Below are 26,631 nucleotides of genomic sequence, written 5' to 3'. Positions count from 1 at the left end.
TACATTAACTCACTTTTTGTTGTTCTAATTCCATTAAAATTCTGTTCATAGTGTGTGACACCATTTTGTACTAATGGACGATCTACGAGGGCCGGCTGATAAGTTCGCGGCCTAAGGTACTTAATGAAATAAAATAAATGGTTTCTATTTTTTATTTTGTAATATAATCTCCCTGAAAAGAAATACATTTCTTAAATCTCGCATACAATGCCTTTTACCCACCCAAAAATTTTTTTTTCAAAATGACGACCAACCGCAGCTTTAATTTCGTTGTCATCTGCATATCTCCGGCCCCGTAAGTCCTTTTTCAAATCGAAAAACAGGAAAATATCGCTAGGTAATAGGTCTTGGCTATATGGTGGGTGGTCAATCTCTGAGAACCCGGTGTCTTTCAGGGCTTGGCCTCGCAACACGTGCAGCGTGAACGGGCGCGTTGTCTTGCGGAAAGAGCAATCCGCGTGTCAGTTTCCCACGTCATTTCTGTACAATAGCCTCGCAAACATAAAGAAATATTCTTCAGCTATCTGCCACGATTTAATTCTTTGGTCAGCCGGAACGATTTTTTCGACTTTTGAACGTTTCTTTCACTCAGTATCGTGACAGGGCAGGGGTCGTTTTCACAGGTCTCTCGTCCGTGTTGAAATAGTCGGGCCCATTTTTTAACCATGGTATATGAAGGTCCACAATCCTGAAGAACCAATGACAACTCTTCAAAAATGTCTTTCGGTCTATTTTCCTTCTTTACGAGGAATTATGTCCGCGGCGCGCGGTGTCGAAATTCCGCAAATCTCCAGATTCGGCGGACATGGTGATGTCATTTGTTCGATAGAAATTGAACTATCAGTGCAAACTTAATAAGTGATTGCTTTTTATAATACTACTGAGTGTCGCAACTAGTGACATGAGTAACAAGCTAATTACTCATCGCTAAGTACCTTAGGCCGCGAACTTTTCAGCCGCCCCTCGTACGCTTGTAGAAAATTTAACATTAGCTATTAACTTCTCCAGTCTACCGTATTGAACATGTGAACTCCTTCCCACATCTCATTCCCACGATTACAACTCCTGTGTAGTCAGGATCTAATTCTAAAGTTTTTAACAAAACTCAACCAGTGAAGGCCATGTTTGTCTCAGGGGAAAGTTAAACTGTCATCAGACCCGCAACGAAATTAATCAAAAGAACATAGGTGTTCGAACTTATGGATCGACTTCTTTCCAGTTCAAGTGGGTGATAAGGGTAAGCAAAGCATCTATCAGTGCCCATTCACCTCGAGGCCGGGTGCGGTTCGTTTCAAAGCGAGCCATAGCCTGGGACAGAGCGGATGAATGTCGAACAGGACAATAACTCGTAGCTCCCGTCTTATTGGGTATACAGGTCTGTCTAATGACGGCCTAGTGAAATTGTTATTGTAGAGGTCGCATACGACCAAACTCCTTGGCCGCTCGCCTGGCTGGCGAGAAAATTATTTTTCTTTTATGTGTTTTTTTATCGACTGTCACTTTTTTCTCTTCTCTTGACTTTTCTCCAAACCAAAATGTAATACAATGTAATTAATCTCTCGTAGTGTCGGTGACGTATTTCGTTCATTGGGCTTTTACAGATACACTAGTTGGGTTATAGTGGGTAGGCCCCGCCCTTCTGGCGGGACACACCCCGCTATTAAACTTTCACTGGTTGGGTTTTATTAGAGGCCAAGTTGTAGATCCTGGCTATACATGATTCGCAATCGTGGGAAAGTGTGGTGGGAATAGTCATGATGACTGGTGAGTATGCACTCAGCGATATAAAAAGGCACCTGTCACTGCAGACATAGCCTAAAACTTTCGGCATCTTCTGCTCACCGCACAATAGCCCCTAGCCCCCTGTAAGGGAGAGTCCGCTAATTTGGACCAGTTTTTTTCAATCCCATTTTACACATAGTTTTCTTTTGTTTTTGTTAATGTCCATGGTATATAATAAAAGATACATTATTCAACTTACTATTTCATAAGTATTAATTAACATGATTGTTGTATATTTAGTACAAATCAACAAAGTACGAGTTCAGAGCTTCGGTCCAATTTAGCCAACCGGTTCGATAATTTGTACCACAGGGTTACTAAATTGGATTTCAATAAATTTCAAGCCTATAAAAAAACTATGGCAAAATATTATACGATACATTCTTAACAAATTAGGAAACGAAGAGGAACAGTAGTTAATAACATAGACAATCGATATTGCTTTACACGTTATCACGATTTTGAGTACAAGTTTTGTAATTCCAATTTATCGTAACGCACACTTGTACCTAATCTACTTTGCCAGTCTTTTGCTTTTATTTATTGTTAGTCAAACATAACTACGCTATTGTAACTTCAAAATATGATTTACTAAAAAAAATTTCAAAATCCTTTGGTAAAGTTCCATACAACTTGATGTGGTACAATTTAGCCGACTAGGTGATAGTGCTTTTAAAAAATCGGTAAAAAATATAGCTTATAAATACCGAAAAATGTTTCAAATAATTGTAATCCACACTAATTTACGCTTCTAAATAATATATTAGAAACACCCTGTGATTAAATTTAACAAAATTACAATCTAAACATGTATTGTCAAAAGTTACTTGAAAACAATGAAAAAATACTTTTCAAAATAAAACACACGTGTTTGTTGTCACGGCAAAAACCACATGGCCGATATTAATTGATTTTAGTTGTGTATCGCTGGGTGTTGCAATTACAGACATTCAATAAATACTTTACGAAATATGAGGGTGGTACAATTTACCCGGCGGTACAATATACCGAACTCTCCCCTATTAGAGTCCACAGCAGCTACTCACATATCTCGGCTGGTTGTAGTCGGGCGAGGTCCGGTGCGGCAGGTGGTGCGGCGGGGGGAAGTGGACCGACGTGAGGTTGGGCAGCGAGCCGCACGGCATCTTCTGGTCACCGTATATTAGCCCCTAGCCCCCTGTATTAGAGTCCACAGTAATAACACTCACATATCTCGGCTGGTTGTAGTCGGGCGAGGTCCGGTGCGGCAGGTGGTGCGGCGGAGGGAAGTGGACCGACGTGAGGTTGGGCAGCGAGCCGCACGGCATCTTCTGGTCACCGTATATTAGCCCCTAGCCCCCTGTATTAGAGTCCACAGTAATAACACTCACATATCTCGGCTGGTTGTAGTCGGGCGAGGTCCGGTGCGGCAGGTGCTGCGGCGGAGGGAAGTGGACCGACGTGAGGTTGGGCAGCGAGCCGCACGGCATCTTCTGGTCGCCGCATATTAGCTCTTAGCTCCCTGTGTTAGAGTCCACAGCAGCTACTCACATATCTCGGCTGGTTGTAGTCGGGCGAGGTCCGGTGCGGCAGGTGGTGCGGCGGGGAAAAGTGGACCGACGTGAGGTTGGGCAGCGAGCCGCACGGCATCTTCTGGACACCGTATATTAGCCTCTAGCCCCCTGTATTAGAGTCCACAGCAGCTACTCACATATCTCGGCTGGTTGTAGTCGGGCGAGGTCCGGTGCGGCAGGTGGTGCGGCGGAGGGAAGTGGACCGACGTGAGGTTGGGCAGCGAGCCGCACGGCATCTTCTGGTCATCGTATAATAGCCTCTAGCCCCGTGTATTAGAGTCCACAGCAGCTACACTCACATATCTCGGCTGGTTGTAGTCGGGCGAGGTCCGGTGCGGCAGGTGGTGCGGCGGAGGGAAGTGGACCGACGTGAGGTTGGGCAGCGAGCCGCACGGCATCTTCTGGACACCGTATATTAGCCTCTAGCCCCCTGTATTAGAGTCCACAGCAGCTACTCACATATCTCGGCTGGTTGTAGTCGGGCGAGGTCCGGTGCGGCAGGTGGTGCGGCGGGGGGAAGTGGACCGACGTGAGGTTGGGCAGCGAGCCGCACGGCATCTTCTGCTCACCGCACAATAGCCTCTAGCCCCCTGTATTAGAGTCCACAGCAGCAACACTCACATATCTCGGCTGGTTGTAGTCGGGCGAGGTCCGGTGCGGCAGGTGGTGCGGCGGAGGGAAGTGGACCGACGTGAGGTTGGGCAGCGAGCCGCACTGCGTCTTCTGGTCACTGCACAATAGCCCCTAGCCCCCTGTATTAGAGTCCACAGCAGCTACTCACATATCTCAGCTGGTTGTAGTCGGGCGAGGTCCGGTGCGGCGGAGAGAAGTGGACCGACGTGAGGTTGGGCAGCGAGCCGCACGGCATCTTCTGCTCACCGCACAATAGCCCCTAGCCCCCTGTATTAGAGTCCACAGCAGCTACTCACATATCTCAGCTGGTTGTAGTCGGGCGAGGTCCGGTGCGGCGGAGAGAAGTGGACCGACGTGAGGTTGGGCAGCGAGCCGCACGGCATCTTCTGGTCACTGCATATTAGCCCCTAGCCCCCTGTGTTAGAGTCCACAGCAGCTACTCACATATCTCGGCTGGTTGTAGTCGGGCGAGGTCCGGTGCGGCAGGTGGTGCGGCGGAGGGAAGTGGACCGACGTGAGGTTGGGCAGCGAGCCGCACGGCATCTTCTGGTCACTGCATATTAGCCTCTAGCCACCTGTGTTAGTGTCCACAGCAACACTCACATATCTCGGCTGGTTGTAGTTGGGCGAGGTCCGGTGCGGCAGGTGGTGCGGCGGGGGGAAGTGGACCGACGTGAGGTTGGGCAGCGAGCCGCACGGCATCTTCTGGTCACTGCATATTAGCCCCTAGCCCCCTGTGTTAGAGTCCACAGCAGCTACTCACATATCTCGGCTGGTTGTAGTCGGGCGAGGTCCGGTGCGGCAGGTGGTGCGGCGGAGGGAAGTGGACCGACGTGAGGTTGGGCAGCGAGCCGCACGGCATCTTCTGGTCACTGCATATTAGCCTCTAGCCACCTGTGTTAGTGTCCACAGCAACACTCACATATCTCGGCTGGTTGTAGTTGGGCGAGGTCCGGTGCGGCAGGTGGTGCGGCGGGGGGAAGTGGACCGACGTGAGGTTGGGCAGCGAGCCGCACGGCATCTTCTGGTCACTGCATATTAGCCCCTAGCCCCCTGTGTTAGAGTCCACAGCAGCTACTCACATATCTCGGCTGGTTGTAGTCGGGCGAGGTCCGGTGCGGCAGGTGGTGCGGCGGAGGGAAGTGGACCGACGTGAGGTTGGGCAGCGAGCCGCACGGCATCTTCTGGTCACTGCATATTAGCCTCTAGCCACCTGTGTTAGTGTCCACAGCAACACTCACATATCTCGGCTGGTTGTAGTTGGGCGAGGTCCGGTGCGGCAGGTGGTGCGGCGGGGGGAAGTGGACCGACGTGAGGTTGGGCAGCGAGCCGCACGGCATCTTCTGCTCACCGCACAATAGCCTCTAGCCCCCTGTATTAGAGTCCACAGCAGCAACACTCACATATCTCGGCTGGTTGTAGTCGGGCGAGGTCCGGTGCGGCAGGTGGTGCGGCGGAGGGAAGTGGACCGACGTGAGGTTGGGCAGCGAGCCGCACGGCATCTTCTGGTCATCGTATAATAGCCTCTAGCCCCCTGTATTAGAGTCCACAGCAGCTACACTCACATATCTCGGCTGGTTGTAGTCGGGCGAGGTCCGGTGCGGCAGGTGGTGCGGCGGGGGGAAGTGGACCGACGTGAGGTTGGGCAGCGAGCCGCACGGCATCTTCTGGTCACTGCATATTAGCCCCTAGCCCCCTGTATTAGAGTCCACAGCAGTTACACTCACATATCTCGGCTGGTTGTAGTCGGGCGAGGTCCGGTGCGGCAGGTGGTGCGGCGGAGGGAAGTGGACCGACGTGAGGTTGGGCAGCGAGCCGCACGGCATCTTCTGGTCACCGTATATTAGCCCCTAGCCCCCTGTATTAGAGTCCACAGCAGCTACTCACATATCTCGGCTGGTTGTAGTCGGGCGAGGTCCGGTGCGGCAGGTGGTGCGGCGGAGGGAAGTGGACCGACGTGAGTTGGGCAGCGAGCCGCACGGCATCTTCTGGTCACCGTATATTAGCCCCTAGCCCCCTGTATTAGAGTCCACAGCAACACTCACATATCTCGGCTGGTTGTAGTCGGGCGAGGTCCGGTGCGGCAGGTGGTGCGGCAGGGGGAAGTGGACCGACGTGAGGTTGGGCAGCGAGCCGCACGGCATCTTCTGGTCGCCGCACATCAGCCCCTGGCCCGCCCCTAGCCCGCCGCCGCCGCCCCCGCCATCCCCCCCGCTCTCGTATACACTGGATAAGAGGTTTATGGATTAAAAAGACAAGTCCGGGCAAAAAAACGGTGAAGAGAAAAGATGCGTGCTATTTTTCTGGGTTTTGCCCGGGTCTTAGCTTAGAATTAAAGATTGAAACCGACCCGGCAGGAATTCCTGCTAGATATTGCAACCCGTTATGTTTTTCAATCCGGCCAGCCCCAGTTGCATTCGTCGCTAACCTGGGCCGGGCTCGGTTTGCAAACTCTACATAGAATTGACGTTTATTTTTTTAAAACAGCATTCTTTCTCTCAACGGAGAAACTTGCAGAATCTTTGGTGAAACTATTTGTACCTGGATGTAACCTGTTTGTTAAATTGATCTACTTTACATAAAACAAATAAAAATTTCACGATTTTCAAGTGTAGCGATTACAATTTTAGCTATGGCAACCCTGTTACAGATAAGACTGGTGTTGTTGTGGTGAAGTTTTTGCCGCCATTTTGCAGGACTCGCGCGTGTATCTTTTTTAATAATTACCGTTCACTTCTTGTCCAATTAAAAGTCTATCTATTTTAATTTATTAGTCACAAACAGTTAGCAGTACCTACATAAATGTCGCGATATAATGAATGACATTGAGAATTCTTTAATAGTATAATGAGGATCATTTCGATTTTTAGCTGTGAATGCAGATTTATAGGGCTAAGAAATCCTTAATACACAGTGCAAAAATTTTTGTTCTACGACAAAAATTGACGAAGTTATAGCCAAATTACTAAAAAAGTTCACTGACCGCCCGGCGCGGGGACGATGACGTCATTATATCCGATCCGAACGCTGCCGGCGTACTGCGTGGATAGAAAATATTTTTTTCTAGCCAAATTATCAGTTTTAGAGAAAAACTTGTAATGACATTTATTCATCAGAATAAAGTAAGCTATCGATAGGTAATTTTTAAAAATGGAAATTGTGAAAAATAACGCAAAAAATCCATACGCTCATACGATTCAATGGCACGCAGAGACGCGATTGGGGTCTCCGCGGTGGTATATTTGGCGATTTATTCAAATAAAGTGTACATAAGTGTTGTTAGAGTCATATCTTCTTCCAAGTAAAATATAAAAATGTATAAGTATTAATTTATTTACTTCTAACAATAAGGTATAACTTCTAACAATAAGACATTGCTATGAAAATCATTTCGATGTACACTTAATAATACCTACCTGTTATTTAGTTTTTCTGAGTTAAACCTACGCACCTACCTATCTATTCGCCGTTCCCATGGGCGGGCCAGCTGCTGCAGGAAAGGACAGCCGCTCCGTGCTGGAAATCTATTTAATCTTAGCCTTTAGCTTAGCTAGGTAAGGCTTGCCCCTACCCCCAGGCCATAAGCATAAGCTGGATATGACTCCCCTTCGGCCAGAAGCTGGGTATGACACCCCCCCCATGCCAGAAATGCCAGAAACTGGGTATGACTTGACCCCCCCCCCTCCCCCAGGCCATAAGCTGGGTAAGGCTAGCCCCTCCCCCCAGCCCTAGAAACTGGTTATGACTTGACCCCTCCCCCCCCCCCCTCTCCCCAAGCCAGAAACTGGGTAAGGCTAGCCCCTTCCCCCAGTCCATAAGCATAAGCTAGGTATGACTCCCCCTCGGCCGGAAGCTGGGTATTACTTACCCCCCCCCCCCCCCCAGGCCAGAAACTGGGTATAACTTGCCTCTCCCCCCTCCCACCAAGGCCAGAAGCTGGGTAAGGCTTGCCCCTCCCCCTAGGCTATAAGCTGGGTATGACTTTCCCCCCCCCCCCCCCCCCCCCCCCAGGCCAGAAACTGGGTATTAGCATCATATTATGTATTATTATGTTCAATACAAACAATCATTAAGTTACACTCACCCCAACCGCGTCTCCGCATTGCATCGAATCCTATGAAAATGTGGTTTTTGGACATAGCAATACTTATTTTTCACAATTTTTATTTTTAAAAATTACTGGTCGATAGGTTACTTTATTTTGAAGAATAAATCGATAGTGGAAGTATCAATTAATGTAAGGGACATTTTGGCCAAAATGAGTTATATATACCAACGCATTCAGAATTTTCGGCTCTATCGATTAGTATACTTGAAATGTTGATATCTTTAAAAAAAATTCCCTTACCTTAAACATTTTTAGTCGTCTGAATACGACTTTTGGGGAAACAAATGATTTAAAGGACGTAAATTCCTTTTAATAATACAATTCAGCCCTTACCCTAAACTGTTGGTTTTAACTTTTGAACTCATTGAACCTTACTTCATTTAAAACTTTTTGATTTATTATAATTAGGCCCTTACGTTAATATGCATATAGGATATCAATTACTTTTTTTGGTGGTGATATGCATTTAATGCCTCCCACTCCTACTACACTTATGAACACTAAGTTGTCTTGTTTCTATCTTTTTTCTGTTCATTTTTACGCAGTTGGGTTTTTGACCGAGGGGCTGAAGGCTCTTCAGAAGCTGTTCAATTCCGTCATCCTCGAAGGAAAAACGCCTACGGTATGTCACAGAAGTGTGGTGACACTCTTCTTCAAAAAAGGCGACAAAACCTTGTTGAAGAATTATAGACCCATCTCACTTCCGAGCCATGTCTACAAGCTGTTTTCGAGAGTCATTACGAATCGTCTCGCTCGTAAGCTCGATGACTTCCAGCCTCTCAATCTCTCAATCGCTTTAGTACACCACATACATACGCCACGGCAGATTATACAGAAGACCGAGGAGTATAGTCTGTCACTTTGCCTGGCGTTTGTGGACTATGAGAAAGCTTCGATCGAGACCTGGGCAGTACCTACTACAGTTTCTCCAACGGTGTCAAATTGACTACCTATATCGATACATCGAAATGTTGAAAGGCTTGTACGAAAACGCCACAATGTCGTTCCGTCTCCAGGATCAAGACTCGAAACCAGTTGCAGCAGCAGACAGGGGGAACTGAAAACTCCGAAACTGTTTCTGGACTGGAACGGATTCGGCATAAATATCAACGGTGAGTAAATAACCCACCTTCGATTCGCAAACGATATCATAGCCATGGCTGAGACCGTGGAAGATCTAGGCACAATGCACAATGGCCTCAGTCGAGCCTCTCAACAAGGGGGTCTTAAAATGAAACATGGACAAGACAAAATCATGTCAAATGTCCGTGTTGCACCCACTCCTCTAAAGGTTGGATACTCTACACTCGGCAGTTGTTGACTCTTATACAGTGTGTCCGGGCATGTAGTGATCAAACTTTAAGGGCGTAATCTATGGACAATTTTATCGATGAAAATACTTCAAATTTGGGGCCTGACCCATTTCTCGAAAAATTATATCGATTTAAGTTTTTAATTTTTAGTTTACACCTCTTCCTTCAAAAACAAGTGAAAGCGTGGCTAACTTAACACTAATAAGCAAAAATTTTATATCATGCAATAGCCAATAAAATTATCTATTAGCAGAAGTAGAAAACAGATACAAGTCTCATACATTTTAAGGGAGTAAGAATGGATTTAATTAGAAAAAAACATGACTTTTTTCACTTCTTTTTCAGTTATTTTCCAACACAAGAAAAACCAGGTCGTTAAGGTATGTTGTATTTGCATTGTATTATTAGTATTTGAGCTATTCTACAAAACCAATGTAAATTTATTAGTCTACGTCTATTAGTTTCGACGTAATTATTGAACAAAGATACACTTTTCCAGCGGTTTCCATAGCGCACGCGACATGCGAAAATGCACTGCCTGAAAGAATCACACAACCTATTCCGATTACTATGGAAACTGCTGGGAAGGGGTATCTTTGTTCAACACTTACGACGAAACTAATAGACGTAGACTAATAAATTTACATTCGTTTTGTAGAATAGCTCAAATACTAATAATACAATGCAAATACAACATACCTTAACGACTTGGTTTTTCTTGTGTTGGAAAATAACTGAAAAAGAAGTGAAAAAAGTCATGTTTTTTTCTAATTAAATCCATTCTTACTCCCATAAAATGTATGAAACTTGTGTCTGCTTTCTTCTTTTACTAATAGATAATTTTATTGGCTATCGCATGATATAAAATATTTGCCTATTAATGTTAAGCTACTCACGCTTTCACTTGTTTTTTAAAGGAGAGGTGTAAACTAAAAATTAAAAACTTAAATCGATGTAATTTTTCGAGAAATGGGTCAGGCCCCAAATTTGAAGTATTTTCATCGATAAAATTGTCCATAGATTACGCCCTTAAAGTTTGATCACTACATGCCCGGACACACTGTATATACCTAGTACAAACAGTCCAGCTAGGCTGGTTATAGTGTCACGCGGACCGTCCAGTGCGGATCCGCTTCACACAGCCGATCTGTAAACTTCGAGGAAGCGTTTTAGAGTAATGCGGTCCGCAGGAATCGCTCGCTCCCTATCAGTTCATACAGATTGGCTGTGCGGAGCGATCCGCACTGACGGTCTGCGTGACACTAAAACCAGCCTTAGGTAGGTCTAACTTCGAGGAAGAGGTCAATCGTCGAATCCAACTCGGCTGGCAACGTTCAGGAAGCTTCGTGATATTCTCACGTCTGAAATATCGCACTGTCTCAAGACAAAAGTCTTTGATAACTTATGGATCTGAGACGTGGTCGCTTACTGTGGGCCTCATAAGAAGACTCAAGGTCAAAGGCGATGGAGCGTGCTATGCTCGTAGTGATTAAACCAGAAATGACGTGATCCGCAGGAGAACCAAAGTGACTGACATAGTCCGCAGAATCGCTAAAATCAAGTGGCAGTGGATGGAGCTCGTAGCTTGCAAAGCTGATGGCCGCTGGGGCAGAAAAATTCTTGAGTGGCGACCACGAGCTGGAAGACGTAATCTGCTGCAGACCCCCACTAGGTCGACCGACGATCTGGTGAAGGTTGTAGGAGGTGCCTGGATGCGGCCGGCGCAGGACCGGTTGTTGCGGAAATCCTTGGGGGAAGACCTTTGTCCAGCAGTGGACGTCATTCGGCTAAAACGAACGAGCGATGATTGAAAAAAAAAACCTAACTGCGTAAAAATGAACAGAAAAAGATAGAAAAGACAACTTGTTCACAAATGCAGACGTAGGCATCATCAGTGACTAAATGTTTTGTTGGTGATGTGTATTTGATGCCTCCAACTGCATTTGTGAACACTAAGTTGTCTTGTTTCTATCTCTTCTCTTCGTTTTGTTAATGAATACTCGAATGCAACCTCTACTTACATCAGGTTTCAATGTAAAAATTGTCAAGTTACAATAATATTACTGTCGTGTTTATTCTTAAATGTACCTTACAACATACATGACATTCCATACTGTGAAATTTCAACATTGTAAGGTACAGTCAAGCTCGTTTTCTTAATGTAAGGGACATGCTATCTTTTAAACTACCCATTTTTCGAAAATTTGGCGTTTATATTATGAAAGAACAGAAAATTCTAAGAAAGTTTGCCATAGAAACTATTTAAATCGTAACATCACATAAAAAGATATTGAGGTATAAAGAAAAAAAAAATCGTTTTTTGGCTCTCCTGAAAAGTCGTGTTTTGTCCCTTACAGTAATTGATATTTCCACTATCGAAATGTTATTAAAAGTTTTTTTCTAAAACTGATAGTTTAGCCGGAAAAAAATATTTTCCATCCCATTAGTACGCCGGCTGCGCTCGATTCGGATATAATGACGTCACGCGGCCTTGCGTACGTTGACTTTTAGCGGCAAAAACGGCCTATGTTTATTACTTAATATCTTCGTAAGTAATGGTCCGATTTGGATAATTCAAAAAGATATATCTTTCTTATGTCTTAAAGATTAACGTAGATACTAGTTTTATTGAATTTTGTACAACAGTACTGATCCTCATTGCGGTGAAGTGCGTGTGACAAATTGATCTCAATTATACACGGCGATGTCTGCTTGGGTGTCTTCATGACATTAATAGGTAGTTAGCGGAAAGTATATAGGAACGTATGTTTTTACACTACATAGACTATTGATCGGGTTTCCCTCGAACTATTATGATATCCACGTATTTATACTTCATTTGAAACTGACACTTAGGGGCAATTAGGAATCGTTAGGCGTGTGTAATTTTTTTATACTGTTTGTGTATTAGGATGTACATTTACATTTACAGTTTATTTTCAGTAGCTTTAATAAGGATTTTTGAGGCTTAAATCAGCCATTTTGTGTTCAGTGTGCCAGTGACCGCTTCTTGTGGGTAAAATGTGCTTTTTGAGTATTCTTCAAATATTTTTTTAGACACATTTGAAATGAATTGACGGATAGATAATAAACAATCACAGGGGGTTTTATATCGAACTGTTAGACTATAATCTCTTTAAGATAGTGTATTTCGGCAGTTGATAAGGAAATAATAAATTACATATTATTATCATCTTTCTAGGGCTGACGCATAAGCATAATGCAGATGTAGGCAAAGATTTATCAATAATGACGTGTTTCGGTTATTAAACTTATAAGCATTGATTGATTATTTGAATGACTTGTCAAATAACATGAATGCTTTATTTCCGTAATCTAGTATCTAATTGACGATCTAAGTAGTATTTGACAAGATAGATTTCAAAAAGTCTTATTCCTCAAGAAAAAAAACTAGCATTATCAACGTTCTTTTTTATACATTTTATCCTGTACGACATTCGAGATAATTACATTTTTATGTTCTAGTAGTGCAATAAAATAAAACATATAAACATACATAGCGTAATTGGGCTATCAACTCACGAAGTTATCATATTACATTAACGATCAGTGTAACGCTAATTAAAGTGTGATGTAATTTTTTTGCAAGACGGCTATGAAGTTCCGCTTATTATTGTCTTCTGAATTCTTTTTTTATTCCATTTGTAATTACCTCCTTCTTAATTATTTTCTTGATGACTTTGTACCGGATACCGGGACCGTAAGATACCCTCTGTCACTTAATACTAAGATAAGCTCCATAGCCTTCGGCCAAATCGGGGTTTATTAATTAATTGTTCCAAGCTTATCACAACTTTTATGAATGTGTTCCATGTAGCTTATCTTAGTATTAAGTGACGTTGGGTATCTTACGGTCCCCTCTCGGTACGGTAGAGAATATCATTTCTCTAGTCATCCTCCTAAGTTTTAGCTGTGTATTTTGTGCAGCTGCTTTGCGTGTAAACATTGTCAATATGAGCAGACGTTGCCTGAACGAAGAAGCTCTTGGCCTGCATCTCACCTGATAGAAAGTGATGACTAGGCCGAAGGTGGACGCGAGCTTCAGCCGGAATCCTCGACCACAGAGGAACTGGCTATCTTTATAAAAGGAAAAATAATGTAACCCACTTACTTATTATTGTTTGGTATCCTGGGTATTTCGCAGGAGGACCTCGGACGGTTGTTGGGGCTCATGCCCAGTGTTGCCAACACATCTAAGTGGATGTCAGCGGCTGAAACAATTGGATGTTTGATAGCATAAACCAATTACTCAAAGTTACTCACAAATTATCTAAAATACCTAACATGACGTAAAAACTCAATTAGCCTTCAATTTCGATTTTATTTGCCATGAAATTGGTAAAATTGTTAATGAGGGCTATCGTTTTAGCGCTCAGTTGACGCCACCGTAGAGTAAGCGTCACTGTCATTGCCAGTGGCGTAGACAGTGGCGCCGACTGGTGTGCGCTGAAGCGGTAGGAGGACTATAGCATTTGCACTTACCAGGATGGCGCCTCTGTAGAGTAGGGTCATGTCAATCGCTAATAGTGCCAACCGTTACGTATAAAAACGATAGCTCTCATTGAGTTGAACAAATAACTAGTATCAAAAGCTATGAGAATCTATTCTTGAGTCCGGATCAAGATTTTGGTTCATTTCATTATTATTTATGCCATAGTATGTTAGTTAGTCTTACATGCTTCTCAAAAATCAAAACTGAAATGAGTGCGTAAACCTGACCAGTAAAGTCTGACGTCGATAAAATATTGATACTACATCTTTTGATACCAACTTATCATTTCTTTTTTAGATTTATTAGATAATGTTCACACACCCAATTGTTTTTACTAAATAATCTGAGGGTTCTGCCATTATCTCTATTTTTATGTCCTTTATTTCGCATTCGTATTTTAAGACTACATGAACATTTATCTTACAAAATACATGCATTTGCTTACGCTTTGTAGTTTGTACTTAGTTCAAAGGTATGTTCTCCCTCAACTTCTAAGTGCAAAATTTCGCAACGGCAAAAAATATTTCTGAATTTTAGAACTTTTTTAAATTGCATTAAGAAACGCTACTTATTGACGGCTTAATGATTATTATCTATCTCTTTGATTCTAAAAATACTTTTTTCTTCTTGCTGTACCGAATCTTTCATGACACGATTTAAGGCCCATGTATTAAATCTGAGTGTTCTGAAAAAATTTACTATATTACTAAATAAAACTAAAATAATCATTAGTTTGACTGGCATTGGAGACAAAATGTGAACTTTAACATCGAAATTTCGTATTTCCGGTTTTAAAGTGGCACAAGTTGGATCACGAAATTCTATAGTAAAACCCACTGAGCCGATTCGGATAGCTAAAATGTTGCCTACTAGACAGCTTAGTAGGAGAGTAAACAGATTTGAAAGCAATCAAATTCTGTTAAAAGAAGAAATAATGCATTCTCTTTTCATTTGCGCTGAAATATCTATTTACTCGTGCTTTTACATGTCCAAATGTCCAATGTAGACTATTTTTGAATCTCCAAATAACGAACGGAATAAAATTCCTTAGGAATTTTATTTATGCTCTTTAAGTACAGGCTATACGGCATAAGCTGTACACTGGCCTATTATGAAACTGTGATAGGGCTATTTCAGAACAAAAATGTATAGTTCGATTAGCTGTCGACTGTACAACGCACTGAAAAAAATATGTCACTTATTATTTGAAAGCTGTATTAAAGAGTTAACAAGGCATTGGATTTGTGTTACCGTTCTTTGAGGTGTGGATTAAAAATGTCATTATGCCTTCAAGCCCCGCGAATCGAGATACAATAGATTAATCAATTGTATTATAATGCGGTTATATCCGACGACTAGCTGTGGCCGCGACTTCGTTCGCGTGAAAGCCCGTTTTTGCATCATTTTTCATTGTTGCTCTCCTCCTATTACTTGTATCGTGATGGTATATAGCCTATAACCTTCCTCGATAAATGAGCTTTCTAACACTGAAAGAATTTTTCAAATCGGACCAGTAGTTCCTGAGATTAGCGCGATCAAGTAAACAAACAAACAAACAAACTCTTCAGCTTTATAATATTAGTATAGATTACTTACTTCTCCGGTGGTTCTGGTGCGGGTGCAAATGTGGATGGGCATGCGAATGGAGCGGGTGGTGGGGCGACAGCGGCTGCGTCACGGTCTGCTGCTCCCCTGCGCACGACTGGTGCAGTGCCGAGTCCGAATTCGTCCGCCGCCAGTTGCTGTCAGACGGTGGACTGGAACAAAGATGCTAAGGTTAGGCTTCATCATCATCGCTGCAATTGACGTGTAGATCCTGGCTACACAGGAGTTGAGACGAGAGGTGGAAATAGTCCCGTTCATCATCATCATTTAGGCGGTTATCACACTGCGCCGCGCTCCGCCGCGGAGCGCGGGGCGACAGATTTAATCCTTGTATGCAAGTACCTCATTTTGTATAGAAAACACGCGCGGTACTTCACACTGACAACGCGTCCGCGCGCGTGATTTTTTATATGAAAATCACGCGTTCCGCGGCGGAGCGCGGCGGTGTTAGGAATGTTTCTAGTAAACTTTTACTGTTGCAAATATTTTGCCAGTAAATTAAACCTTTTCATTTATGTCAATACTACAGTCAAGCAAAACGTGAACACACACAGTTGCTATATTTTTAGACATAGCTTAGGTAAAAGGTTAATTGCCATAGATAAATATAAATATGATTCTAGGAAGTACCTAAGTATGTTCTAGGAGTATTTTTGTCCGCGGCTTCTTACGCATGGGCGTCACTTATCATAGGACTAATATTATAGCGAGAATTATAAGGAACTGCTTATTTTCTTAGGATGAATAAATATTAATTCTTTATGAATACTGCCATCAAAGCGTACTAATGTTAGAACACTTATTTATCTCTTATTATAAGTTAATTTTTCTACTTATATTTCATAATAATTTACATCTTTCTAGAATTGAAATTGTGTTGACACTGAGCTGTCTGCATATTTGAAAATTGATTACCTTAGAAACATTACATTCCACCTATTTATTTTTCCTTGTCTTTATTTTCCTATACATAGAATTAACAATGCGAAATTATCACAATTACCTTTGCAATGGTGACTCACGAGTACAACGTACTAAAGAATTGGTTAGATTATGAAAACTAGCATTTATTTTAACTTTCGATCTACGTCCGCGTAGATTTATATCTATTATACAAAAACAAGATGTATTATAATGAATATTAATAGGGTTGCTTTGCTATTTGGACATCAAAGAAAGTAAGAACACAAAGTACTTATTTATATTTACTACCTACTTTTTAAAAGAAAAACCATCAATTTTAACTTGACCGAAAGACAACAATATCGTTTTTACACAGTAGATAAATCAAACAGTACGGAAGCTTCATACAAACGCTCGAAATCAGACTCACGCACACAGACGTACGCTTTACACGAGCTCTAAGCGAACCTCGCAGTCCATCCGTCGCGGGTGTCGCGCGCGTTTGTTTTTAATTTAATAATAATTTTATTGCATGCGCTGTCCGCTGTAGTTTTAAAATCATGCCATGAGTGTATTGCGTTTTTAAACTTCATAATAATGGAAGGTGAAAATAATTTAATATTACTTTTTAAATAAAATGCTTAATTAATTACGTAATTAAGCTTCTTAACAATTTATCTGTTCTATTTGATAAGTAATTTGATTTGATTTTGATTTGCTAGTTTATAATTGTAACTTCTTATACCTAACTAACGAAAAATAAAGACATCGTATTAAGTTGAATTGTTGAACGTTTTTTTATTACCTTACACATTTTTTTGTAAACTGAGTACTGGTAATGGTGAAAAATCTAAAACGTTAAAAACGGTATCGTTATAGCCAATGACCTAATGTCATAGTCACTCTAAAAACGTCAGATATAAAGGGACGCGCGCGGTCGACTCCGCGCGACAACCCTAACACTCAATTGAAGTGTAGGTATTTAACTCGACGAAAGGGCCTAGTTTCCGTACTGCTTTAGCTCATATATATACTGTGGTTTTTATTTGTTAATCGTGCCTACTCGATATGGTTAAACATTAAAACATAGATATAATCATTACTTTAGATGACTTTGATTGCCACTGTTTAAAATATTGAAGAGTTGTTGTTGGTCTACTAAGGTAATAAACTATTAACTGACAAATACCATAAAACTTAATTTTTAACCCTACACTGCATGATTTTTTTGTTTTTAGAATAAAAAATCTTATTAGATCATATTTGTGGTCTAGAACACGGGAAGTACAGGTAAAATAAAAATAAACTAATAGTTATAGAGAAAAATGATTTTTTTATTTTGTTCCATATGTGGCACTGCATGCAATGACCTACCTACATTAAAGCGTAATCAATACTGGGTATGTGTATTAGTTATCAAGGATTACCCCCATTTATGAGGCTTTTCATCAACAGCCCTTTACAGTCCACTGCTGGACTATGAGCCTCCTCCACTAAAGTGGAGGGTTTTGCCATAATCTCCACGCTTGGCAGGCGGGTTGGAGATCGCAGTTTAAAAGATTGATGTTTTTCAGAGAGCGCTGCTGCCCATTCTCTGTTTGATGTGTAGTCCCTAATTTATGAGGCTTATTAGGTAGATATTGGCGCAGCATGTTACGAGGCCTTAGTAGCGCACATATGCTCATCCACTGACAATGCCTCTCTTTTGAGTATAGCTTGACATTTTTTAGGGTTTCTAATAGATGTCTGAGTTATGGAGACGATCGTATCCAGCAGTACCTGCTGGTGGCCGAGTGGTATCATTGAAGTGTAGATATTGCTGAATTTTTCAAACTGGGTTACTGACATGGTATTTCTTATCAATGGCGAATAATTAGAAGAAATATTGCAAAGGAGTTTCAACTTCTGACTCTAGATCGGTTTGCCCACAAAACTCAAGGTTTGTTGGATGGTAATCTTTTTTTCCAGATGATATTTTCCTTTATCCTGGAGACGAAAACAGCAGGTGTAGGAGCAGGGTGTGGTGCAGCAGAAGCGGAAGATACAACTGTTGATTGACGTGTACGTGAAGCCAACTGCTTCACGAATCTGGATGTAGGGAACAGCAAGATTGAACCACTAGGATTTGGTATATTATGCTGCTGCAGCATAGGACCCTGATGGGGCAGCGTATTCATACCTGTTCGGTGAAACAAATTGCTTTTCGTCATCCGTACCTATTGCTAAACGTTTCAGAAAATTTGTTGAGGGTAGATCTAATTGAGGCAATGTCATCGTCACTTTCGGCCTGAGGAGTCTTGTTCATCTTCATTGCCTAATGGTATGGTCAAATAATTTTGGATTTGAGCGCTGGATGAGGTTTTCTTATTCACTATGTACGAAAAATCAACATCATACCATTAGTGTACATATCTAAAATTGGATCATCACTGCATGAAGTGACACTCGGGAACACACAGTAATTGTAAAAATTTAGTATCGAAACACGGCCAAATTAAAAAAATATCCTTACATTTGATTAGTTCATTGATATTTCGACATAAAAACAATTTTTCCACTGTTGCATTTCATAAGCAACTATTATTTATTAAATGTTCAAAATGAATACGCACGGCGCGTGGGGGAAGTTCAAAATTTTCAATTGAATGACTGACTGACCGAGATAGTGCTGCCATCTAATTTCAACGAATGCAATAAATGGATGCCTTTGGTTGTTGTCACTTTCTTTACGTTATGATAGATGCCGCTACTTGGCTCAAATCAGAAAAAGCATCAATTATATTGGTTGTCCCCTAAATGGGACTGAATGCAGTGTAGGGTTAACGCAATCCGCGAGTCCCATAGAGAAAAAAAAATACGCCGACACAGCAAAACCTGCTTTAATTATAGATGTCAAAATAACTGCCTTAGAACAGATTATTAATAACTATAAAAGTTACAAAAACCGAATGACGATTTCCAGTAATAATGTATGCAAACGACATAAATTTAAACCACGCGATTACTACCAAATATTTCCTGTTTGTAAGCAAACGTTTATGAATTAATTTTCTTGGAATATGCAATGAATATGAGTAGTGACGTCACCTTATAGTATTTAGAGTAGGGGATTTTATTCAAGAAGGATACTGTAACATTTAAATTACTTGCTAAAACTGTACTATTACGCATATTATATTCGCGAAACTTAATAACTTACTACATTTTCATATTTTTAATCAGATTCCAAGAAGTGGACATTAATATTCGTGAAAACAGCTTTCTCCACCTGGTCTAGTAATAAATTACATAATACAGGACGAATTTTAAATATTCATAGAGTTAACAATACTGCGCAACTCTAGCAAGAGACTAGTCAAAGTAGAAAAAGATAACGAATCTTTAAACTTATCCTTCCTTCATACTTCTAGTATGAACTTTAAGTATAAATAATAACAGTAGGTATTATTATTATGTTTATTTATAGATCGGAAATCCCATGACATGAACTCATTTGATCATGAATCGGTAGTCATTTTTTGCACTGTCAAATTAAGGTGCATGCACATTGTTTTTATGATAATCAAGTTCTTAAGAACATACAGGAAAAACTTTTTTGATAATATTAGAGCGCATTGTAGGACTCAAGGCTAACGATGTGGTATTTAATTTAGTTGTAATAAGTACGATATTGCAACAAAGTTTATGTCAGTCCTGTGTAGACAAAATCATTGTCTTCCCGCCATTCTTCTTTCTACCCACTCCTGTCCGCCCACCATATACGTTTATTTCTATAAGTTACTTGTACCGTTGTTACTACAGAAGTAGGGATTCCTTTAGGATTAGTCGTGTCGGGTTAGTCTCTTAGGGAAAGTTCTAGCATTTGAGCCGTAGAATGAATCCTTTTTGTTAGACCCATACTAAGAGGGACACCCTGTATTTTGTTATACTGCAAGACGTAACCCTTCTTCGGCAGTCAGTTAATGATAATGCATGCTGTGTCATAATTTCATGAATCATGAGTTCATGACGCTTGCGGTCATCGGGCGGGTACCGCGTATTTCTTCCTCGCTTGTGTTACATACAATAGGTACCGATTCTATGCAATCACATGTTACCTAATGAATAAATGTCAAAATGTATCCTGTTCCAGCTGAATGAACAGGCCCTCTGTACTTTCGAATGAGTGTTAGTTTTTCCAGTGGCAGTAGTATGGGAAGTATAGCGCGCGCGGAATTCGCTTCAAGCAGAGCGGTTGGCCTGATCTTTTTTTTGGAATAAGGACTTAATTAAACGCGTGTCGTCTGTATGCATAGGCCTTAAGACGGGTTGACACAAGCGCGACGAGGAGCGGGCGTAAGCGAAGCGTACCCGCGCCAGTTTTAGCGTAGGCCCTTACTTAGTAAATAAAATAATCCTAGTTGCCTCAAATAAACAGTGCTGCTGTACGAACTGATGTCGTGCTCGCGTTTCTTGTCGTCTACGTTTATACCAATGTTTCTGTCCACGTCCAGCCAGTAGATATTAGAAATGACCCTTATTACCTCAAATAAACAGTGCTTTTATTACGGGATTATGTCGTGGAAGAGGTGCGGTCGCGCTTTACGGGAGCGCGCGAGGGAGACTACTTAGCTTACTGGTAAATCCGCCACTGGTTCTTTGAGGCTGCTCTACAGTCAGTAGATAATAAAAAGGTCCTTATTACCTCAAATAAACAGTGCTGCCGTACGGACTGGTATCATGCTTGCGGTCCGCCGGACGGCGCATGGGCCCGACAGACGACGACGTGCGCCCGCGTTGCACCGGCGCGCGAGACGGCGACGTGCCGCCACCGAGCCCGTACTGTGGCGACTCCTCCGGCTAGAGAGAAACAAAACACTGTTTAATCTTGTCTTGTCAAGCGCGCCGTGATAAAATCTTATCGATTATTTTAACAACAAACGTATGGGCTTATCGCGTAAAATCGATAAAATGGCGTGATAGACTTAACGCGGCGCGCATGCTAGGCCTACTGATCAGTTAGCATACAACTCGGTCAAGTTCGCTGCGCACCAGGCTGCCGTGACGTCACGTCGATGCTCTGGTAGGGACGAACGCGGGTATGCGAGTGAGTGTGAGCGAGTCGCATTCGCAAGTGCGCAGTTAACTTATCGGGTTGTAATGGCGCAGTTTTATACGCAAACTTGATCGAAGACAAACGCGAGCACGCGCACGTTAAACGAACTCAACTGCGTGTTTAAACTATCTTATTCGTTCAAGTTCGCGCATCACAGTTAAACTTAACTGCACCAAAATGTAGTAAACAAAAGACTTTACCAATCTAATTGCTAATACCTTCATTCATAATTCAATTTAACACCATTTTAATTAAACAGTCTTTTAAATGTAACAACACATAAACAAAAGTATTTAGTAAGTATGTAGTGTTAGGGAAGTTAGGATCCACAACCAAATCAATGTTTAACAGTAAGGATTAGTTTTTTATGGATTTGAGAAGACAACACATTAATTAGTGGAATTTGTATGTTTCTTAGATTTCTGTGCTTAAACCTGAGAATGAGGATCAGTACTGTTGTAGAAAATTCAATAAAACTAGTATCTACGTTAATCTTTAAGACATAAGAAAGATATATCTTTTTGAATTATCCAAATCGGACCATTACTTACGAAGATATTAAGTAATAAACATAGACCGTTTTTGCCGCTAAAAGTCAACGTACGCAGGGCCGCGTGACGTCACTATATCCGAATCGAGCGCAGCCGGCGTACTATTGGGATGGAAAATATTTTTTTCCAGCTAAACTATCAGTTTTAGAAAAAAACTTTTAATAACATTTATTTATCAAAATAAAGTAACCTATCGACCAGTAATTTAAAAAAATAAAAAATGTGAAAAATAAGTATCGCTATGTCCAAAAACCACATTTTCATAGGATTCGATGCAATGCGGAGACGCGTTTGGGGTGAGTGTAATTTAATGATTGTTTGTATTGAACATAATAATACATAATATGATGCTAATAATACCCAGTTTCTGGCCTGGAGGGGGATAAGTCATACCCAGCTTATAGCCTGGGGGGAGGGGCAAGCTTTACCCAGCTTCTGGGCTTGGTGGGAGGGGGGGAGAGGCAAGTCATACCCAGTTTCTGGCCTGGGGGGGGGGGGGGGGGGTAAGTCATACCCAGCTTCTGGCCGAGGAGGAGTCATACCTAGCTTATGCTTATGGACTGGGGGAAGGGACTAGCCTTACCCAGCTTCTGGCCTGGGGGAGGGGGGAGGTCAAGTCATAACCAGTTTCTATGGGCTGGGGGGAGGGGCTAGCCTTACCTAGCTTCTGGCCTGGGGGGAGGGGGGAAGTCAAGTCATACCCAGTTTCTGGCCGGGGGGGGGGGGGGGGGGGGGGGTATGTAATACTCAGCTTCTGGCCGAGGGGGAGTCATACCCAGCTTCTAGGCTAAGATTAAATAGATTTCCAGGAGGGAGCAGCTGTCCGTTCCTGCAGCAGCTGGCCCGCCCATGGGAACGGCGAATAAGATAGGTAGGTACGTAGGTTTAACTCAGAAAAACTAAATAACAGGTAGGTATTGCGTGTACATCAAAATGATCTTCATAGCAATGTCTTAGAGCCTAGGCAGAGTGTATCTGCCTCAGCTATACCTACCTTATTGTTAGAAGTAAATAAATTAATACTTATACATTTTTATATTTTACTTGGAAGAAGATATGACTCTAACAACACTTATGAACACTTTATTTGAATAAATCGCCAAATATACCACCGCGGAGACCCCAATCGCGTCTCTGCGTTCCATTGAACCGTATGAGCGTATGGATTTTTTGCGTTATTTTTCACAATTTCTATTTTTAAAAATTACCTATCGATAGCTTACTTTATTCTGATGAATAAATGTCATTACAAGTTTTTCTCTAAAACTGATAGTTTGGCTAGAAAAAAATATTTTCTATCCACGCAGTACGCCGGCAGCGTTCGGATCGGATATAATGACGTCATCGTCCCCGCGCCGGGCGGTCAGTGAACATTTTTAGTAATTTGGCCATAACTTCGTCAATTTTTGTCGTAGAACAAAAATTTTTGGACTGTGTATTAAGGATTTCTTAGCCCTATAAATCTGCATTCACAGCTAAAAATCGAAATGATCCTCATTCCACTCATCAAGCCATGCAATGTAATCAAGTGTTAGTCATTGTTACCCTAGTTTTCTAGAAATAAATATGAGATAGTAACATGATTTGAATTATACAGTTACAAATCTGCATTAGAATTTTTCCAATGGGATTTTACTCATGAACATACTCCTCTCTCCTAATTGCTACAGGGCCCATAATGTTCTAATTTTAAGTACATAATGGATGCAATAAAATATTAAGTATTGAAAAATAAGATAGGTAGCAAAACATTTACTACATTAACTTGAATATTTTTGTTTATATTAACAATGCATTGGTAATAAATTCATGGTGTTGAAAAAGATAAAACGATAACCTTGACTGAATGAAACTCAATTAAAACTATGGTAACCAGTAACCACAACCTTGCCTGCCTTGATCAAATTGCCATAAATTTTTTAATTAATCATCATACCATATCAACACCATTTTCATAGCTCTTAACAAAGAAATCTACAGGAAAGTTAAGGAGGCATTAAGAGCGCAGAGCAAAGCAGAGCTGGTTTTTCATACATTTGCAATTAAGAAACACTAGAAACAAAAATAAATTTTATTAAAATACAACCAGCTTCTACTTCGCTCTGCTCTCTTTAATGTAATCATATCATACCCTAACTACCAGTTTTCTAGCATTCAGCCTATTTATATTTAGCATACATACACACTACTGGAAGTGTAGAAAATAATATGATTACCTAATTCTAGTACATTCACAAAACGGTCAATATTTTCAAAACAATAGGCACAGGCAGGACCTCTTGGTGCACTGTTAAAATGTCTATCTAGCAGTAAATTAATCTGGATGCAAGACCACATGCTTTTTGAGGCCTTTGAACAATAAACTACAAGTAACTTCCAAAATTGGCCATCAATTCAATACATTTTAAGTAATTTCATTAGTTAAAAAAAAGACTGTTAACAAGTACAGTTTTATGGTAAGTGATTGTGTTAAAAGTAGTTAATTGTTCAAGGGCACTCCTTATTATGAAAGTATACAGTCTTATTGAATAAAACCATGAATAAAGCAACATTTATGTGACCTATCTAAAAGTAATGTTGATTGTACAGATGATGCTCATCAAAAAATGTTAACACATGTTGTAATGTAAATATTTTAACAGTTTCTAAGCCATGGTCCAGTTCATTTATGAATGAACCAAAATGTGTATTATGACAGACATTATAATTCATTTAGCATAATTTAGAATATTTTGAATGTGTTAACACAGTTACTAATGTCATGCACAGATATTATAGGTCAACTTTATTGTTGTGACCAAACTTAAACTAAATTGTTATCTGCACAAAATATACAAAAATCCATTATAAAACAAATTCTAAGCTGCCTGTCACATAAAGTTGTTATAAATGGTCTAATTTTAACTTTTAGTGTTAGTGGTATTCAATAAACATTTCATACACAATGAGTACTGTCAACCTAACCAATGTTTCAAGGTGTTAAACAAAACAATGGGTAATTTGAATACAACAAAATATTCATAAAACACTTTAGCCTATAACTTGGATGAATTTACAGCCATCTACAACTGCACCACTACCATAAAATAAAAAAAAATAGCAATTCTACTGTCATAATCAAAATACGGGGTTTCCAATAAGAAGGAACCTTGGTATCATTTGGCTCTGCATTCGTGGCTTGTGGTGCAGCCACATTTGGCAGGGAACCACTGCGGAAAGTGCCCAAGCCCTGTTGTGCCGGCCGCAATGTCGATTCAACATTCGCAACGGGCTCAGGTGGGGCTTTCATTCTTGCACGGCGAGTACTAGAATTAACCTGCAATAGTGCTCTCACAATTTCAACCCACAGTAAGATTGTAGAATTGTTACTTTCATTACACTTTACAAAAGTACTATTTGTTGACAAAAACAATTGCACTGGTATTGTATCCAGTTATTTATAATATTGAACAATATAATTTGACTGAAATCAATGTTAGCAGCGTGACAACGAATGCATGACCTATGAATGAACACAGATAAGATTGTTTACATCTTTATGTACAAATGGGCTTATAGGACTACCCATGTCGAATTTGCTATTGTTTTCAGCAGTATAAAGACATCTCAAGAGTATTACGATTAATGTAACTATTAATACGACGCTATTATGATGCTCATGGTTGTAATGTATGCTAAAACCAATTCAACAATGACTTCTACAACAAAGTATACGAAAACGATTGTCCTCCTAACAGTGCGTTGTTTGTATTTAGACAGGATTAACTATTGAGTTTATCAATAAGGCGCAATAGGCATATTGTAACGATTATTGTTTACGTCGGCTCGCACATTTGACGGCCAGGAAGCGATTGCCTGAGTAAATAGGCGACATACCTTATTGGTTGCGACGGAAACTTCGCGCATAATTTTCTCAAAAGCGGCCGTTTCCTCAGCCTGCTTTTGGTTGTGGAGAGCGATTTTTTCACTAAATTTCCTTGGATTCGCCATGTTGGCCAGTAAACATTTATTTTTCTCGTTTTACATCACAATTTTCAGCGCTCAACCTATCAACCAAAACGCGCTTTCTGTCAGACAGGCGGGCACTTCATTGCCAGTAAAAAATATATTATTTTTTCTAAAACAAGATATAAAATACCGGTATTTAGCAGATAATGATTTTTGTGAGTTTTGAGTTTTTGGCATAATTGGGTAAAGCTAAAACAACAAAACAAAATTGCCTATGTACAAGAAAGTTTAAACAACAGTGACTTGTGTGCCCGGTGCTCGTTCAACTTGGCACTTGTATTATGAGACACCGCTCTTTAAAGGCAAAAACCCATTGTTTATCATTATAAATAAATACTACCAAGATAAATAATTAGTCCCTAGACAGTAATTTCGGATTTAAAGTTACGCACGCACGCCACGCCTCATGATGCTTATCTAAGCAATAACGTTATTGTAAAAATATTTTTACAATAACGTTATTGGTATAGTTAAAATTGTTACAGTTTTCTTTGCGTCTATGATAAAGATTAAAAGTACTACTGTCACTTGCAACTGTCAAAACAATTGTCAAAATATGATGTAAAT

General features: G+C 41.0%; 2 protein-coding genes across 2 annotated transcripts; both read right to left on the bottom strand.

The window, feature by feature from the left end:
* Positions 1-2,951: 2,951 nt before the first annotated feature.
* Positions 2,952-3,571, bottom strand: LOC135080223 (uncharacterized). The gene is made up of 4 exons (XM_063974905.1): positions 3,473-3,571; positions 3,313-3,414; positions 3,153-3,254; positions 2,952-3,089 (listed from the first exon to the last, which is right to left on the bottom strand). The coding sequence occupies exons 1-4, from the start codon at positions 3,569-3,571 to the stop codon at positions 2,952-2,954; spliced, it is 441 nt and encodes a 146-aa protein (XP_063830975.1).
* Positions 3,572-5,656: 2,085 nt separating this feature from the next.
* On the bottom strand, positions 5,657-26,118 carry LOC135080222 (CREB-regulated transcription coactivator 1-like). The gene is made up of 6 exons (XM_063974903.1): positions 25,933-26,118; positions 21,095-21,249; positions 15,499-15,659; positions 13,522-13,621; positions 6,014-6,194; positions 5,657-5,794 (listed from the first exon to the last, which is right to left on the bottom strand). Exons 1-6 carry the CDS (start codon positions 26,044-26,046, stop codon positions 5,657-5,659), a joined length of 849 nt encoding a protein of 282 aa, XP_063830973.1. The 5' UTR covers positions 26,047-26,118.
* Positions 26,119-26,631: the final 513 nt, after the last annotated feature.

Source organism: Ostrinia nubilalis, chromosome 17 (assembly GCF_963855985.1).
Source record: "Ostrinia nubilalis chromosome 17, ilOstNubi1.1, whole genome shotgun sequence".
In the NCBI taxonomy this organism is placed as follows: domain Eukaryota; kingdom Metazoa; phylum Arthropoda; class Insecta; order Lepidoptera; family Crambidae; genus Ostrinia; species Ostrinia nubilalis.
The sequence above is the reverse complement of the archived record's forward strand: the minus strand, read 5'-3'. Positions and strand labels throughout refer to the sequence as shown.

What these genes read in the sequence shown, in the direction of transcription:
- LOC135080223 (XM_063974905.1), bottom strand. Translation starts at nt 3,571, where the DNA reads ATGCCGTGCGGCTCGCTGCCCAACCTCACGTCGGTCCACTTCCCTCCG. An exon ending in ACTACAACCAGCCGAGATAT is followed by an intron (nt 3,415 to 3,472) that starts GTGAGTAGCTGC and finishes TACGGTGTCCAG; the next exon opens with AAGATGCCGTGCGGCTCGCT. An exon ending in ACTACAACCAGCCGAGATAT is followed by an intron (nt 3,090 to 3,152) that starts GTGAGTGTTATT and finishes GGTGACCAGAAG; the next exon opens with ATGCCGTGCGGCTCGCTGCC.
- LOC135080222 (XM_063974903.1), bottom strand. Translation starts at nt 26,046, where the DNA reads ATGGCGAATCCAAGGAAATTTAGTGAAAAAATCGCTCTCCACAACCAA. An exon ending in TTTCCGTCGCAACCAATAAG is followed by an intron (nt 21,250 to 25,932) that starts GTATGTCGCCTA and finishes GTTTCTCTCTAG; the next exon opens with CCGGAGGAGTCGCCACAGTA. An exon ending in GGCAGCACTGTTTATTTGAG is followed by an intron (nt 15,660 to 21,094) that starts GTAATAAGGACC and finishes TCTTTGTTCCAG; the next exon opens with TCCACCGTCTGACAGCAACT.